Genomic DNA, 18475 nt, shown 5'->3' on the forward strand with positions numbered 1-18475 from the left:
GAAAAGCAGGTTACATAATTGGTGAAGTAAAAAGAGGACATTTTGATCATTTTAGTCAAAGCTTACATGGGACAGACACGAGATACACGCATACAAAAAGACGCTTTTCCTGGGAGACACCAGCTTTGTCTGCACAACTTATTAGGAACTCCTCCTTCCTCAAGTCCATAAAAATACATCTGGGACAGAATTAACAACATATATACTTTCTAATTTAATATCATTTGTTCTGTCAACATGCAAAGTTACATTTGACCCCCGTAGAATGCTGAAAAACTGGTTGTCAGAAATCTTTGTGCATTTCGAGCATTTCTTCAAGACAAGATTGATGGATCAATAAACTATGTTGCTTTTCTTTACAGGGGGACTTGACTAAACAAACCGTGAGGAAACCAGAGCAGCGTTATTGAGCAGAAGTCCTGATGTGCTGCTGACTGATGAAATAAAAACACTCAGATCTTCAACCGTGATGGCACGGTGCATGATTCTGAAGCGCAGAGCAAGAACATAGACATTTTTGTCTGGGCAAGCATGTCAAGCAATGCAATGAAAGCGAAAACGATGAGTAGGCGGGTCTTTTCAAGCATAAGCACTATAGGTAGCAAGAAATTCGTTCTTCATGGTAAAACAGCAGTTGTTTAAAAGTAAAAGGTCACTGCCAACACGGTGGATGTAGTATGTTCTACACATTAGGAATACGCAGGACTAAACGATACTGCTGCTGCTAGTCAACATGGGAAGGACTAGTCATTTACATTTGTTTTTATTTCTGCACATTCATGTTTTGCTTTATATTTTTAACAAATGCGAAAATACTGGTTAAAGTTTTGTGTAGGCAATATATGATCCTGGCATATATCAATTAAGCTTGCTTATTCGCTTGTTATACTACCAGTTATGAGGGACAATACCATTTTATACAATTTTAAAGGGACAATTTTTAAACATGAATGAAACTCACTGAACAACAACAGAGTCCATGTCAATATCCTAACAAATAGAATACCCCTTAAAGGGTTAGTTCACCCAAAAATATATTTTTTTATATCTGTTCGTCATATAAATTAAATCCGTTCCTCATATTCCTCATCCTCTTAAGTGGAGTCTCTTGAGAATAAGTGGACTAAACCACTCGAGTCGATGGATTTGTTTTAAAATCTCTTTATGAACTTTTTGAAGCGTCAAAAAGGTAGTTGCGTAGAGTGTCAATGGAAGGACAGGAATATCTCAGATTTCTTTTAAAATCTCTTCATTTGTGTTTCGAAGATGAACGAAAGTCTTATGGGTTTGACAATTCTTTCATTTTTAAGTGAACTAACCCTTTAAATAATGTGTTGGGACACATCAAGCTTTTCTTGCGATTTTGACACCTGTCATGTGTACAGATTATTTTTATGCAGAAGAAGCGCATTCAAACACAACAAGAGGTGGCCGTGGTAACAAACAACAATACCTTGACTTGCTGACTTAATATGGTTAACTTTTATTTGAGGAATTCTGTTTATGATATTGAGTTTGTAATAAATATGCCTACACTGGCTAACAGTGATTAAGTGAATGCTTACGTAAAATGTACAATTACAATGCAAGGCAAGCACAGGTGCATGTAAAACCTATTTTTCAGTATGGGATTTGACTGTTTGATTCATAGATTAAGTAGTCTATTTTTAAAAGGATTGCTTATACAGACCGTGTGTTCTTGGGGTTTGTTAGACAAGTCAGTTACAACATGTCCATTTAAATGTTAATGAAATTAGTCCCAACTACATACTACAAATTCAGTGCATATTGCTCTGAAAAAAGATAACTAGTTTTATTCGCATCCAAAAAATATTATTTAGCATCCCCAAATGAACCTAAATACATTAATTTATACCAATAAAACACATGGCTGACTAGGTATATGTGGAGGTAGATGGGCAATGCTGAAAAACACAAACACAAACAAACCTCAGACGCAGCAGCGGTTTCCTCGGTACGCTTGAGTTCAGCCTCCGGCCCTCGCAGGGTCTGCAGGAAGAGGGCGGCTTTCCTCTTGCGCTCAGCCTGAAGCTGCCGCTCTTTTGACTCTTTGGAGGCCTGGGCCAGTTTCTCTCTCGCTGCTGCTGCTAACCGGTCCTCCAGCTTCAGTTTGGCTGGAAGAAAAAAGTGAAGAGAGGTCAGACACACACATTTGTCTGTCTTGATACACACCATATGCTCTTAAAACTAAAAGCATATGCGAGCGAGCTTACGTGCCTGTAAGCAAGCAAACTGTTACGACCTGTGTTTATGTAGCCTATTGTTTTTCTATTGCTCTGTGTTCCTCTTCTCTCCCTTGTTTTGTCTGATTTCTAATAGGTTGTCCAATGATGGGGTGTACGAAAGTCATTGGTTGTCCAGTCAGGGCGTGGTCTTTATAAGGACGCTGCTGGCACTCGTCTGTGAGCTCATTGTTGGTTCGGTCGTACTCGCGTTGAGAGCTCGGGAATCCCTCCTCCGGCCGATGATCAAATGAGTGTGTATCAGTGATGTTACTTAGTTTAAGTGAACGTGCATCCTTTTGTAACATCTGAAACCATTCCCCTGTGTCTAAACAACAACCTAAAAGTGTGGAGCGTAGGGGTGTCCTGCCTTGTTTGTTTTGAAATTTGTTTGAGCTCTGTTTTTGGCAAGGAGTTAGGTAAGCTAAATGTATTTTCTTTTGTGATTGGATTAGGTTATTAATTTTCTCCTCTTTTCTTTTTATATTTGTTTTTCTTGTTATTTTGGCCTTTGGGGCACCCTGAAGAGATGCTCTTTATTTCACTTGTTATTTCTTAATAAACATTACTTTTTCTGCTTAGATTTGTGTATTTGTTTGATTATCGACCGGAGTGATTGGTTGTTGGGATTCCATTACCACAACCCAATTTTATTTATTACGATTCTTTAGAGTTTCCTATATTCCCCTAGACATGGGGCGTAATAATAACGCAAAGTATTTCTAGATGAGGTCACTCGTGACCTGGTTTTGTAAGCCTCATAAAAACTGCATAGAGCTTAAAAAACTACAAGATAACGATTCGTGACATTTTAATGTTTCGAATCTAACACGATAAACATTCACTCTCTGCTTAGGTGTTAAAGGCTTCCTGGATACTGGTTGTATAATAGTCGACAGTGTCTCAATTTAGCTAGTTCAGGTAGGCAGTGTACTCATGTATAATTTTTCAAGTTTTGTTCATGGGAACGGCGATAACAAAAGAAAAATAGGGGAAAAAAACAAGTCATTATATTATACAAGAACAAGTAGAGGGCCCTGTCAGCATTCGCACTAAAAATAGGTCCCCTGCCACAAACAATCACATACAACTCCGGAACAAACACAACTGGAGAGAGAACAGAGGCATCTCCTTCATTACGTCATTCTGAGAAAATAATACTATGTGTTGCAGTGAGAGATGGAGTTAGGAACGAAATTTGTGAGAGATGTTCCTTAAAGTGAAAGTGGAAAGTGAAAGTGACACGTGATGGCCAAGTATCGTAACCCATACTTGGAATTTGACCTATGCATTTAACCCATCCAAGTAAGTGCACACACATTAGGAGCAGAGTACTGAGTAGTGAACACACACACACTGCAAACGTGGATACACACACCCGGAGCAGCGTCAGCCTTGAGTGGTGCCCGGGGAGCGATTGGGGGTTAGGTGCCTTGCTCAAGGACACCTCAGTCATATTCCTGCCGGTACTGGAATCGAACCAGCAACCTTTTGGTCACCAGTCCAACTCTGTTACCATTGGGCCATGACTGCCAGAAGCCTCCCTGTCGGGGAATCGAACCCCGGTCTTCCGCGTGACAAGCGGAGATACCGTCCACTATACTAACGAGGAATCAGTGAAGCTCAAAATCACAAGTTATTCGCACCGCCCTGAAACGATCTTGCAGCCTTGACGTCCTGTTATGTTTTAACATAGTCTTCTATTAATGCGCGGCACTGTGCCCTCTCCTTAATGAGGGAGCTTAGAGACAAACCACAATGAAATGACTAGCAGAGACTCTTAAACCATTCCAGATGTGTTCTGGAAAGAAAATGAATTGTACACATTAATTGTACAATATAAGTCTTTAGCTGATTCAGTGAGAACCACATCAGACCAATTTATGAACGAATCATTTAAATCGATTTTGTTAGCAGAACCAACAAATTCATTGAAAAGATCTTATATGACACGTTCACAAATTGGACACTGACACTTCAATCATGAGATCTAGGGCAGATCTCTACACTTCAGTGAAAAATAACAAATTTCAATCTGTAAAAAAAAATATATATTATATTTTAATTCTGTCTCTCTCTCACTCTATATACACACACACACACACACACACACACACACACACACACACACACACACACACACACACACACACACACACACACACACACACACACACACACACACACACACACTTAGTACATAGTTTTTGTAACAGTAGTTCTTATAACAAGAGTTGCATTAAAGTTGCAAACAAATCATCCCATGTAGTTTATTTGTTTTTATATTACTAATCATTCTATCTTTTCTGAGTGCTTGTGCTCATCCCTAGATAAAGGACTGCAATAACATTTCACATGCATTTTCAATGCAATCCCCAGCACTTAACACCTGTAATTTACTTGTGCCATTTCTCAAAGCAACAACTCAAGTAATTGTCTGCTTTTTCCTGCAAATGTCCCCTTTTCTCGCATAATTTCTCATCTACACATTTCAGAAGTCAATGAGCAATTGAGGCTGCGAATAACATTGACAGAATCCAATAAGGCTACCTTTTGAAACTACAATTTGTAACATAAACAGGTAAGCTCTGATGGAAACACAAGGGGTGTAAATACGTTGCCTCTCAGATTTCACAACACACAACCGCAAGAGACAGCAGAGAGTCCACCCAATAAAACTCAAACTGATGATCACACAAACTCACTCCATTCAGTAAATAAACTAAAGGTAATAGACGGACACATGAAAACAGACTGAGTGCGTGCTGAATTGTGCGTCTGTGATTCTTTAACAGCTCATCAATACAGATTATGTTCCTCCGGATGGGTCGATAGTCATGCAATCTAAGCTAGTTTGCCACTGAGCGAGGCCTTCTTTGCTGCAGTGCCATTTATTTCACTTCCCCACGCAGTAAACTTCCTCTGGGCATCTGGTCTTATTACTGTAATTACCACTGCGTTCCAGGAGCATTACTGCTCAGTGTTTGGACGGAGAGTCTGCCATGTGCAGTCCGGTGTCATTGATAAGGTTTAAACAAATTAATTTTTAATGAGGAACAAGAAAACCAATGCAAAGCCTACATGTTATAACGAAATGTGTATCTCTTGTTAAAGGAATAGTTCACACAAAAATGAACATCTGTCATCATTTACTCACCTTCATGTCGTTCCAACTCCTTTGACTTTCTGTCTTCCATAGAACATAAAATATTGAACAATATCCTGGCTCGACCCTTTTCCATTTAATAAGAGTAAATTAGTACTGGGGCTGTAGACCTCAAACTTGTTTAAATGGATATGGATGGCAAATGGGAAGATTGTCTATGAATTCTAACTTACATTTGAGTCTCAAATTATATCATAATTTCAAATCAGATGTGTTTTAAGTCATATTGGAGACATCTCTATTGACATTCATTATATATTGAAAACAGTGGCCCGTTCATTATTCAAAATTTGTCCTTTTGTGTTACAAGGAAGAATGGGTTTGGAATGGCATCAGAGTGATTAAAAATGATGCAGAACTTTATCTGTAAGCGAACTATCCCTTTAAATGCACTTTATCATGAAAACTAAAAACATTCAAGAGCTGATAAGATTTTAAAACTATAAAGCAAGGACTTATTTAACTGATTAATAGTGACAGTATAGTCTTAGTGTATTATACAAATTCAAATAAATGATGTTCCTTCGAACTTTCCATTCATTTAAGAAATGTATTGTGTTTTCTACAAAAAAACATGAAATCATGTGACACTGAGGACTGGTGTAATGCCAACAGAAAATTCAGATTTGCCATCACATGAATAAATTACATTTTAAATATATACACACACATACATATATGTATGTATGTATGTATGTGTATATGTGTGTGTATATGTGTGTGTATATATATATATATATATATATATATATATATATATATATATATATATATATATATATATATGAATGTATATGAAAATAGAAAGTAGTTTTTTAAAACTGTAATAATATTTCACAATATTATTGTTTTTACAGCATTTTGATCAAATAAATGCAGCAGCTTTGGTGAGCATTAGAGACTTGACTGAAAACACAAGAAGTATTCTGTTTTTAGCCCAAACCACATTTTCAGTCTCCCATGCACACCTGCATGTCTAGTTTCCTGTGAAGACACTGTCGGTATCTTTGATTGAAAGGTGTCCTGCTTGTTTCACATGTGTGAAACTCTCCCTCTTAATTATGGGAGACAGTTACTGTCGCTGGTGAGCATGGGCCATATGGACAGATCTATTACATTACAGCCCTGGCCCTCGCCAAAATAATTTAATGTGCTGCCAGTCATGGTGATGTGACAGCGATCAGATCATCTCACTATGTGAAGTCTCTGAGGGTCAAAAGAACAAAGAAGTCCTAGAAGTGTAGCGAAATCCGGCAACTCTTGGCTGAATGTGATCATGATAAACTACTGTTTGTTTGGCAATATTTCTTATCTTGTTACAGTAAAAGATGTTTGGCTTCTAAGCTTCTGGCCATTGAGAAATTACATTTAGGCTGCAACAATTACAGTGAAGGAAATCAGCATGAGTTATTTTTGTAATACTCCACAAACTGACTCATCTCTTCTGTTTGAACAATTTTTATCAACATTATAAAAGAACAGCCTTGAAAACAGCAAACAAGGGCGTATTTCACTGACTTATGAAACTTAATTTCTGAACGCTCTAGACAGTCATTCAAAACTAAAATATACTAATATGCCAGGCATTTAAAAAGATGAACAATGGTTGAGAACAGACTCTAGTGTCATTAAAAGGAAAGTTAAAAAAAATAACAATTCATTTAATGTTCTTCCAAAATCCTTTGACTTAATCATTTTGAGATATACTCTGGCCACTCTTTTCCATATAACGAAAGAGAAAGAAGACTTTCAAGCTCAAAAATGGCAAGAAGAGCAACATTGATATATATAATTAATCTAAAATAATATATAAATAATATTAAAATACTATCCTCCCTTATTTTTTCTTTACTTACTTGTTTCTTCCTGCCTGCCTGCCTTTATTCCTTTCCTTCCTTCCCTCTTCCTGTTCTTAATTTCTTCCTATCTCTTCCTTCTTCATTCTTAGTTATTTCTTCCTTCCTTGTTCCTTTTTCCTTATTTCCCTCTTCTAGTTCTGTTTCTTCTTCCTTCAATTTCTCTTTGCTTCCCTCTTACTGTCTTTCTTCCTTGATATTTTTCTCTTTTTCTTTTTCCTGTTCTTTTTTTCCTAATCCTTCCTGTCCTTAATTATTTCTTCCTTCCAACATTCTTTCCCTCTTCCTGTCCTTCATTCTTTCTTCCTTCCTTAAATCTTAGTTTCTTGATCCAAACCACCTTTTTCCCATCCTTCATTTATCCATCCTTTCAATTCCTCCTGTCTTACCTTTTTCTCTTTCTTTCCCATCTTCTTTCCAACATTCCTTCCCTCTTCCCGTTTTACATTCTATCTCCCTTCAAACATTCCTTCCCTCTTCCTGTTTTATTTTCCATCTTATTTTCATCATTCCTTCCCTCTTCTTGTTTTACATTCTGTCTTCCATCCAACATTCCTTCCCTCTTCCCGGTTTACGTTCTATCTTTTCTATCTTCCTTCCAACATTCCTTCCCTCTTCCTGTTTTACGTTCTATCTTCCTTCTAGAGATGGGACGGTATAAAAATGTCATATCACGATTATAGTGACCAAAATTATGGTGATTATCAATATTATCATGGTTTTGTTAAAACAAGATAAAAGTGTTCAAAAAGAACTGATGCTGAGTCCTAATGACCGTCGTCTATAGCAACGCATTATAACACAGCGCACATCCATGTACCACAACGGACGCGCTTCTCATTTCATCCAAATACAACTTGCCGTCTTGCTTCTCTGTTTTTGATTGTATTGAAAATGAAATCAGAGTTGATTTATTGTTTACAGAGTTTGATAATATTGTTGTGATCATCTTGTCTGGACGAGATTTGTAGCTGTACAAAATGGATTTAACATGTAAGATTTTAAACATTAATCTCAGTTCACTATGTCCCCGTAATTATGTGGTAAAAAAAATCAGTGCAATAAGTGTACAATGAATATACATTATTATCTCTTAAATGTCACTATTAATAGTCTTGTTTGAACTTGTTCGTTCGTCTTTGGCTCAAAGCCACTTGCAGCAAACCTTTCTTCGCAGAAGCTTCACGTTTATTTCAAGTGAGTGAGATAAAATATTTCAACTCAAAACAACATTTTTTGTACAATTATTTCCCAGACGTAGTTTTGGTATTGAGGTCAAAGTCAACTTTTGTGTTCGCTATACAACAGTGTGTGATGGTCACACAAGACGACTCGGCAGATTTGAAGTTTTTCCCTCTATTGCAGCGACTTTTTTTGTGCATGTTCTGCAGACAGGGTGACCATCCTCGATTAAGTTTCCCTCAGGACTTTTGTAAAAGCCAAAATAAGACCACACCTCAGATTTGGTCCTCTTAAAAGGCTGAAAAATCTCCCGAGCACGGTCACTGCCTTCCGCCATTCCTTCTTGAATAAAAAAAAAAAACCAACATGGCGCACTACGCTCCTGCGTCAGACTGTTGCTGGCTGGACAGGATTTATAGTGAGTTATTAAAATCGCGATAATCAAACACGGTTTTAATGATAATTAAATTTTAAACGACAATACCAACCGTCAGTAAATTGTATCGTGGTTTTAGGGCTGGACGATATGGCCAAATTTTATATCACGATATATTTCTTAATTTCGGTCGATACGATATAATTCCGATATGAACAATATAAAAGCCTCAGAAAAACTGCCAAGAACGCCCATAACAGTTGTCTGTTCCTACAATCTTCTGAAAAATGAATTTGCCAAGTCTATGAAATCTGCTGGAGTCTTTCGCTACTGCACCATAACAAACTACATGAAGCAATGAAATAACCCATCATAACAATAATATTCTCTTCTCAATACCTGCTACAAGACTATGAAAGCATATGGGTAGCAATATTCAGTTTGAAATGTAATATGCAACATGACAATGTAATATGTAAAATGGCAATGCATTTCTGTTTTTAAATTTACATTTGCCATAACATTTGTGCAACATTTGGTACACAAAATGGGGGAATTTTTTTCCGATTTAAATCCCATTTCCTGCATTTACATAAATGTAGGGACTATGGTGTTACAAAATCCAGGAAATAATGAAGTTGATTATAATGATAAATTCTGCCAAAAATAAAAGTAGGCTACTAAACTATGTATAACAAAAATATGTCTTACTTTTTTCAAGACTTGAGATAATCATTTTATAAAGTCAAAAGTGTTCACCAATAATGTTTTGTGTGTAAATAAAACTGAAATATACAGAAATTGAATAAGGTTATCAAATAGTCTGAACTGCAAAAATTATAAATGAAATATAGATTAATCCTTATTAAAGCTACACACGCTCTTTAGACAAGATCAGTGAGTAATTTGCTGTGTTCCCCTTTGTTCTTTGGTTAACTTAACTGACAGACAGAATTGGCTGCTGTCCCTTTAAGATCTGTCGCTGATGAGAGGATCTTACGCATTTAATTTTCTCATTTAGGCTACTCTTAACTTTCATTTAAGATTTGATTTAACTCATTTAGACTGTTCTTGTGAGGATACAATTGACAAAACGGACATTTTGGCATAAATGTGTGTGTTATTATTCAAGCGCTAAAGAAAGAGAACTGGATTCTGCGCGTCGTGTGCGTGTGTGTGCGCGCGTCAGGACATTCACAGGCACCTGCTCATTAGAACTTTCGTTGAGCTATTTTTAGAGTGTGGACGCGACGTTCCTGGCCGCGGACGCGCGCATCGGCACAGTCTATCTCCTGATCCTCGTCTGATGTGTTCCCGCTGCTAGTCGGACTCGGCAGTCACACTCCGGCACATTTTGCAGCACGCTGAAACACCGAAACACCACTGAATTTATACCACTGAATTAGTCTTTCCTCTCATCAACTATTTCGTCTGCTTTCTCCTCACTTGTGGAAGCTCGTTCAGTCACATTTGCATTGCGGTCAGGGGCGCTCATTCTGTGGCTGAAACTTGCCGCGTTGGAGATCCGCTGCTCTGAGCAGTGTCTGCGTGTCTGTGGTGTACGTCATCAGGAAAGTAGCCAATTGTGTTCTGCTCTTTCTGACGGCTGCGTGCCTAACGTCAGTCAGTGAAAAATGCTGCTATGTATATTGAAATATCGAAAATGTGTTTAAAAATCATATCACCGTTATCGAAAAAAAAAAATATCGCGATATATATTGATATTGAATTATTGTCCAGCCCTACGTGGTTTATAGTGAAACCGGTGATTGTCCCATCCCTACTTCCTTCCAACATTCCCTCCCTCATCCTGTTTTACGTTCTATGTTCATTCCAACATTCCTTCCCCCTTCCCGTTTTAAGTTCCATCTTCCTTCCTTTCAAATTTCACCTTTCAGAGTTCCACTGAGTTTGGATCAACATGTGTCGACAGAATGTTAATTTTTGGGTGAACAAAAATAAAAGTAAAAATCTTGATGTACCTTGTTTGGCCTCTTGCTCTTCCAAGGACAGTCCCGGTTTCTTCTCCTCAGCCAGTGGAGGCTGAGGTGGCTCTCTGGCGGCCTCAACTAATCCTACTAGAGCCAACTCTACTCCCTCTTGCACCTCCCCCTTCATGCCGTCCTCATCTGAGTCGTCGTCCAGCCGAACACGATTCTTCTCCAGAGGCAAAAGGTCGTTTTCTTTTGACTTTATGGCAAAGCAGATAGGTGCAAAAGACGCTGGGCAGTGGGTGATAATAGACACGTTTTATTTAGTAAATGTCATTAACCTTCCTCACTAAGCACAATTCTCTACTGCACAATTACTGTCATTACAGTCAAACACATGACATGATCATAGAGTCCAATAGCTCATCTAAATTAACATCAGTTGTGACAGAGGGGTCAGTATTTTTTTTTTACGCCAAGTGAAACAGCCTTAGATAGGGCTGCACAAAAAAATCGCAATTTACATGTAATCACATGTTTTTACATGTGTAATCAAGTATCACATGTAATCAAGGCCTGCGATTGGTTTTTATGCGCAGCTTGTCACTGATAAACGCTGCTCCTTCTGAAAGCACTGCGAGTTTGAGTCACTTATAAAGTGCATTTGAAAAAGCAACAGGTCAAAAATATTTCCAAACATGAGGAGCATTTGTGAACCTTGTCCAACAAAAGACAACATTTAATAAAATGCTTTTACGTCAAACTCACTTCATAATGACAGTTAAGCATCCTTCTGTGAGATGATGTTGCTTCTTACATAGTATAAGACAGTATATGTGTTTATTAGTCATGTTTAATCAAAGTGTTTCAATCTTCTGTTTATTCAGCTACATCGATGATGCCCGATAGGGATTTCCTGGAATGATGTGCTTTATTGTACTTCAGCGGCGGGGCATATTTGGCGTGTCTGTGTGTAAGCGCCTTCTGGCTTTCAGATGGAGAAGCATTTACTAGCAATCAAACGTACTGCATATTGCGATTATCGTGCAGCCCTAGCCTGAGTAGTTAAAAGATGGAGAGACATGGGTTGGTGTTGTAACGTAGCTGCATGAGGACATTCTGAAATGTCAATGTGGATGACAAGGATGTTCTGAGGTCAGGTGGTGTGGGGCTCGATCATGGAGCGCAGAGCTGCCTTACCTTTAAGGAGCTTGCCATCGTTCTGCTGCTTGTCAGAAGAGCAGTCCGCTGTGCTGTCCCCCCTACTGTTGTAAAGCAACGAACCCTGTGTATCCAGGACAACAGGAAGAGAGACAAAGAAGAGAGACAAAGTTACTTTATTTTGCAGACACAGCTCAAGGATGAAAATCCTGGGCTCTCAGTTTTTAGACAAAGACTCTCACAAAAGCTTGACAGACTTTCTTTGTAACGAACATGTGGTAATTCTGAGCCAGTAATTCCTTAAACGTACCGTTTCACAGGTGAAGATGGGGATGAACAGGAGGAAATAGAAAGAGTTCAGGCTACAGAAAATGTCTGAGACAGAATCCATCTCATCCTTTAAAGGGTATATGTGTAATATGTTGATGTAAAAGTCCTTTGTGTTTTTTCTTTCTCTTCCTTTTAGCTTTCTTTACTTTCCTTCCTTCCTTCCTGCTTTATTTACCTTCCTTGCTTTAGTTTTAGTCTTTCCTTCCTTACCCTTTTACATTCTTTGCTGCCTTGCTTCCAGTCAATTAACATTCATTCCTGCAATTCAACAATCATTATTTTTGCAACTATGATGTATCCATAGAAATTTCACTGCGTCACCTTTAAACAATGAAGAGAAGAAAGAAGAGTATTTCCCACTTGCTATATGGATTTTGGCCTGAGCTCTATTAGGATGAGATTCAGGGTTTGAGAATCACTCTAAAAGCAACGCTGATGGACGAGTATAATCTCAGCAACGTTCTGCAGCAGAGGAAAAGCACGACAAGCTCCTTCACAGTTGTGTGGCGTGAGAGCAATGCAAGCCTAATGCTCTCATTTATCAACCATCTGCCAGCAGACTGCATGCTCAAAATGTCTAATTCCACCTCAATACACATGGAAGTCTGGACTCCACACTGCGGTATGGTGAAAAACTCCACACTTTAATGAGATACAGTGTTCACACACTAATGAGATGTTGTTTTCCTTATCCTGACCCAAATCTTTGTGTTTTATTCTTTTGTTTGAGTCAGCGCAAGAGTAAAAAATGAATATTCTACACTACTGTACGCTAATAGGTATTGACACAAATAATCAAGAGAATCACATCCTGTGATAATCCCATGTAATCTCACTGCAGGGTTTTTTATGCAACAAGAAAAAAACTGTGAGAGGACAAAAGAGAGAGATTCTAAAAGTTTAGTGTCCCTAATGGAAGTTTTCAATATTTTACAGCTCTATTAAGACATGTCTGTGTAGATCCTCACTGTAGCCCTGGGTAAGATGAAGGGTCAGGGGGACATTAAACCCAGTTAAGAATCTCTCACCCACAGATGAAAGACATGATGAAGGAATTAGAGTGGGAGATTGGATCTGTGACCAGACACTCGATAAAAAAGTGAAGAGAGACACTGTGTGGGAAAGAGAGACACGGTGTGGGAAGAGAGAATGTTTCAGAGTAGCCTGTACTCCAACTTAGTGCTGAGAAACAAGAACCAGTTTCAAGAACCTTATTCAGATACATTTAAGAAAGAAAGAAAGAAAGAAAAATCTCCATTACACAAAATAACTCTTTCAAGACAATTCTTTTTAATGAATCCATTGCAAAAACAAGAAAATGAAAACAAATGAGCCTCAATTCTCACTGCTTTCTAATTAATAATAAAATGAAAACAAATGATCCTCAAACCTCATAGCTTACTGATAATATTTTTAATACATAATAATATACAATTTATTAATAATAATAATAATTATAATAATAAAGCAGCAATGTGGTGAAGAATAATAAGAAGAACAAGAACAACAAGAACAACAACAATAACAACAACAAAAACAACAAATACATGTATACAAAATGGAGGGGGCTATATGTGGTTCAATATATTCAGAATTAATTATGACATGGTTCTTCAAAAGGCAAAAAAAGATTTGTTAGTGGAGCCATTAACGTTAAGTGGAATTGAAAGCAAAATCATTCAATTTCTTAAAATTCCCATCACTACTCCTACCTAGAGGAAAAAACTGCTCTGAATTACAAGCACTCTCCTGAGCAGTGTATTTGTTTCCGCTTGTTTGATCTGCTCGAAAAACGTAAACTTCAGTGTGCCGAGGTTTCCAGAGAATCCTTCGGTAGATACCTCTGTTATCAACTTACATCACCAAATTAATATCAAATGAACATTAATAACAAATCAAGGGCTGTTGTATAGTCTCCCCCTCTGAGCGACATTTCCTAGATTTTCTTAAACACGTCCTCCCCTGTAGAGATGGTGCCCTACTGAATGTCTTCATTCTCTCATAAAAAGGCAATAATCCCTTAATTCGGTTTATGGGTAAAGTCAGCAGAAGAAATGCATGCTGATGGACCATGGCATGTGGAAGTAGCTCTACAATAGTAAACCACGGATGAGCAATGTGCCTATGGAAGAGTAAAATGCTGTAATTCAGAGTAAAATGGCAGGTGTCTCTCATGAAGAATTGCAAAGAGATTCTGATGCTATATGAAATATAACTCCGACATCATCTCTAAGAAAATATGATATACACAATTAAATACACTCTCAAGTTGATCTTGTAAATTTAGACTATTCACTAACAAAATTCCTCTCGTCACACAACGTACTAAATCTCAGAATAATTTCAGATTTCCGAGTTCACATTTCCGCCCCAATCCCCTGACATCACATTGTATTAATTGGTTCCAAACAGCGGTGCGGTTGTGCCATCAACACAGTTCCACCATGAAAACTAGCGACAGCTGTTTAGCTCAGTTGCTAAGTAACAACTTGGGAGGAGAAGGAATAAAAAAAGGGATATATATATTTTTGTCTATTTGGTACAGGACTGAAACCTACATATGCTATGTTGAATAAAAAATCTGAACCAAAAAAAAAAAAAATGAGTTGAAGGATGACATGCAATTTGATTGTTTAACTTTCCCAATAAAGTAAAAGTTACATGTTGTAAGAAAATGTGCCTTTGAAAAGAATATAAGCTGCTCACCTAAGGCATTTTCTGCAGAGATGAGCATCATTGAGTAAATTAAACCAGAATGTTTTCTAAGACGCATCTTTCTCTGACTTTCTCAGTGCGGTTTCTCACATCCTAATTCAGAAAGTAACTTTCATGCAAACTGAACTGAACTTTACCATCAAACAGACAGAAAACTCCAAAATTTCTTACTGCAAGTACAATGTTTACAGACTTTTTCTTAGCAGTGGCAAAACTGCTTTCGTAACAACTTGTAAAGATTCACGAAAAGTTCAGGTGGCAGAGAATGCAGAAAGTGAAACAAAAACAGAGTTTTTAGACAACAAAAGTAGGTTTCTTCTTTGAAAAGTCAAAAGTAGAACCAAAGTGCTCTCCAGATAGAGGAAGACAACAAAGCAAGAGACCGAGAAGAACATCAACAGTAATATTCTGCTTTAAAGAAACTGGTGACTCTTTTAGAGATGCTGCCCCTCTACCTTTAGTTAATCAGTCTAAATGAGCTGCTGGAGGTCTTGTTAACAGTTTCATTATTTCCACTAATAAAGCCATCAATGCAGTGGCCCGAGGACGGCTGGGTTATCTGACGAATCCACTGCCGACATGACACAGCAAGGCACTAATACAACACTGGATAAAAAAAGGACACAAAACAAATTGGAATAAAAAGAGCCCGCAGGGTGAGTTGAGGGAGGAGAGGAGCATTTCCAGGTTCATTTCCCCAGAGGAAAACACAATGAAAGGAAGCAAACAAAGAAAGCAGGGTGACTGGTGTTTCACCTCTTCAAAGGTGAGCTGAAGTACTGTAGACCGAGCAAAGAAAAACAGACGCAAATCAAGACCAATGGCTTCTGAGCTGCAAGCACAGAGCTAATTAGGCTATACTAATGGGTGTTGATATGTTGAGGATGACAGTTAAAAGGATGGCTAGTGACTGAAGAGAGTGAGAGATAAGTGAGAGAATGAGAAATAGATAGGAAGAGAAAGATATATCTCAATTTGTATGTAAAAACAAACTAAAAACATGTCTACATGCATTTTCAATGGAGCTGTACTGGCCAGACTGTAGGCAGTCTGGCCTGTTAAGCGGGCTTTCTTTGCTCGTTAAGCTCATATTTTTGCTAAAACCCTTCTAGTCGAAATCTGCTTAGGGGTAATTAATGGAACAACAGTTTTAAAAGTGATTTTCACTATTATTTACACCAAAGATCAGCATTTCCATGGGTTTAAATAAAATATTTTTATTTTTATACTCCAATTTAAGTCACCAAAAACCAAAGGCAGTAGCCTTGGATGTACATAATAAAGAGAGGGACTCAGGATCAAAAATGATTTAGCCGTGGAAAAAGTGCCCTAGAGGGGGCTGTAACATGGCCTGCTGCTAAAAATGTGCAGACAGCCTTTAAGCGTTGCTGTCGTAGCTGAGATACTGGTGCTCAGAGGCACTTCTCAAAGTCAATGAATTTCTCAATCTCAATGAATTTCACATTTTGACAAGCCAAACATGTCATTCTCTGAGTAATATGCAATTTATTTAAGCCACAAAATAAACTTCCGTAAAATCAGCATAATTAACTACACAAAACTTGACAGGTGATTTTTTTATAAAAAGTTTGATTGAGATTAAGGCAATTATTAAAGTTTGATAAAGTGACTACAGTTGTATAAGGATGGTCAAAACAAAGTTGAAAGACTGGATATGCACAGCTAAGGTTAGCCCTTTCACTGCTCTCATGTTAATACATAATATTTAAGGTACTGTGGATAAACTAGAAACAATGTGTACTTTAACAGGCATTTTAGCAATGTCTTTCCTCATAAAAATAACTACAAATGAAAATATACAAAAAAAAAACTTTAATAAGGGTCAACTTGTTAACATTAGTGAATTCATTGTGTATAAGGAAACTAACAAGAAACTATTTTTATAGCATTTTCAACCAATTTTAATATCAATGTAAAGCACAAGTTGAATAAATTAAAATTCAACAATGTTTTATGAATAAACATGATTAATAATGAACAATAGTGTGTTTAAGAATTAACATTAACCTAGATTAACAAATGCTGTAAAAAAGTATTTAAGCATTTACATAAGTATAAAGTTTTTAAAAAGCTAGTTGTTCATTGTGACCCATTTATATTTTTTCACAAACTGAGAGATGAGATGAAATAACTTTCTTTTGAAATAATGGAATGTTCATACTGTAAGACTGTAATCACCAAGACTTTGATTAAATACACTGGATCGTTTATTTAACAAATAAAAGAGACATAATAAACGAGGTTACTGCGTACAAAATGCTAGGATTGACGGAGAGACTCTAATTACACATATCATCTATAATTGATGAAGCAGGCAGTCAAAGACTCAGCTCATATGCTTAAAACAGAGGTTTGTGTTTTCAAATATGCCTGCTTAATCACCACAAAAGTGAACAGGAAGAGCTGCTGTTTGTTCGTTTGTTCTTACAACGTCGCTAATGGCCAACCAGATGCTGTAATTACAGACTGTGCTTTTAAAGTAGGCATGAGATAGGATACGGGAGTTTGGGGGTTTGACAGAGCAGATACCCAGGCACCTCGGTTGGTCCTTAAAGGACAATTCCGGCCAAAAATTAACCTAGGGCTAAATAACACATGGGTACCGAGTTGATTGTTCTCTGAGATGCGTTTTCATGATAATCGAATGTACCCAGTTTTAACGTTAGTTTTAGTTTAACCACAGATTAGCTTATAACGCTAGTGTATGGGGCATCGAATAAGTAAAAATAAAAATCGCTAGTTAATACCACTAACCAGGCTCAAAATAGCCCCACACTAACACGGTAGCATAAACAAGGGTCCTACCTGCAGACCAAAGCATTGAGAACTTTGCAGGTGTACAGACAGTTTAATAAGAAGATACTTTATAAAGACAGTACACTTCGCATATACAAGCAGGAGCCATCTTTGGAAAACTGTCTTGACCAGTCGAATCATGAACGCCGTTTGAAGGTAGGGACCCTCGTTTATGCTACCGTGTTAGTGTTTGTCTATTTAATATGCACGGTTTATAGTGTGCATACTAAAATGATTTCTTAAGGATCATGTGACACTGGAGTAATGGCTGCCAGAAATTCATCTTTGTCATCACAGGAATAAATTACAATTTTAAATACATTAAAACAGAAAACTGTTATTTTAAATTGTAATATTGTAATATTATAAAACATGCCAAATAACCAATTAAATCTGACAACTATGATATTAAAATTAAATTATTTAGCTAAAATAATTCAATATATGAGTATAGACTAGCTAATCCACTTGCATTCTTAAGCAAATAGACCAGGATATTCCTAAGTTAATTGGCCTTTTTCATTGAAGGAATACCTTCCTTTTTATAAAAAAATGAAATAAAAAAGAACGACATCCTTCTACGAGCGGTCAGTCTCCTCCTCCTCCTCATAACGTCTGTAGTCTGTATTCAAGAGCCTGTGGATTTTATTCACTTCTTCAAGTATTGTCTCTCCAATTTAAGTCACCAAAAACCAAAG

General features: G+C 37.3%; 1 protein-coding gene and 1 long non-coding RNA gene across 6 annotated transcripts in view; both read right to left on the reverse strand.

Moving 5' to 3' along the window:
- sfswap (splicing factor SWAP) overlaps window positions 1-18475 on the reverse strand; it is a 107993-nt gene that overhangs the window by 43892 nt on the left and 45626 nt on the right. For all 5 annotated transcript variants that reach the window (XM_077232811.1, XM_077232812.1, XM_077232814.1 and 2 more), the window contains 3 exons: window positions 11955-12039; window positions 10806-11045; window positions 1951-2135 (listed from right to left, as the gene is read on the reverse strand). In XM_077232811.1, coding sequence (XP_077088926.1) covers window positions 1951-2135; window positions 10806-11045; window positions 11955-12039 — 510 coding nt within the window. The remainder of the gene's footprint in view (window positions 1-1950; window positions 2136-10805; window positions 11046-11954; window positions 12040-18475) is intronic.
- On the reverse strand, window positions 7675-7904 carry LOC143740794 (uncharacterized). The gene is made up of 2 exons (XR_013204899.1): window positions 7817-7904; window positions 7675-7718 (listed from the first exon to the last, which is right to left on the reverse strand). It is a non-coding gene; the product is annotated as an uncharacterized LOC143740794 (long non-coding RNA).

The sequence above is a fragment of the Siphateles boraxobius genome, unplaced genomic scaffold, assembly GCF_051911475.1.
Source record: "Siphateles boraxobius isolate OS27281-9 unplaced genomic scaffold, OSU_SipBor_1 18, whole genome shotgun sequence".
Classification (NCBI taxonomy): Eukaryota; Metazoa; Chordata; class Actinopteri; order Cypriniformes; family Leuciscidae; genus Siphateles; species Siphateles boraxobius.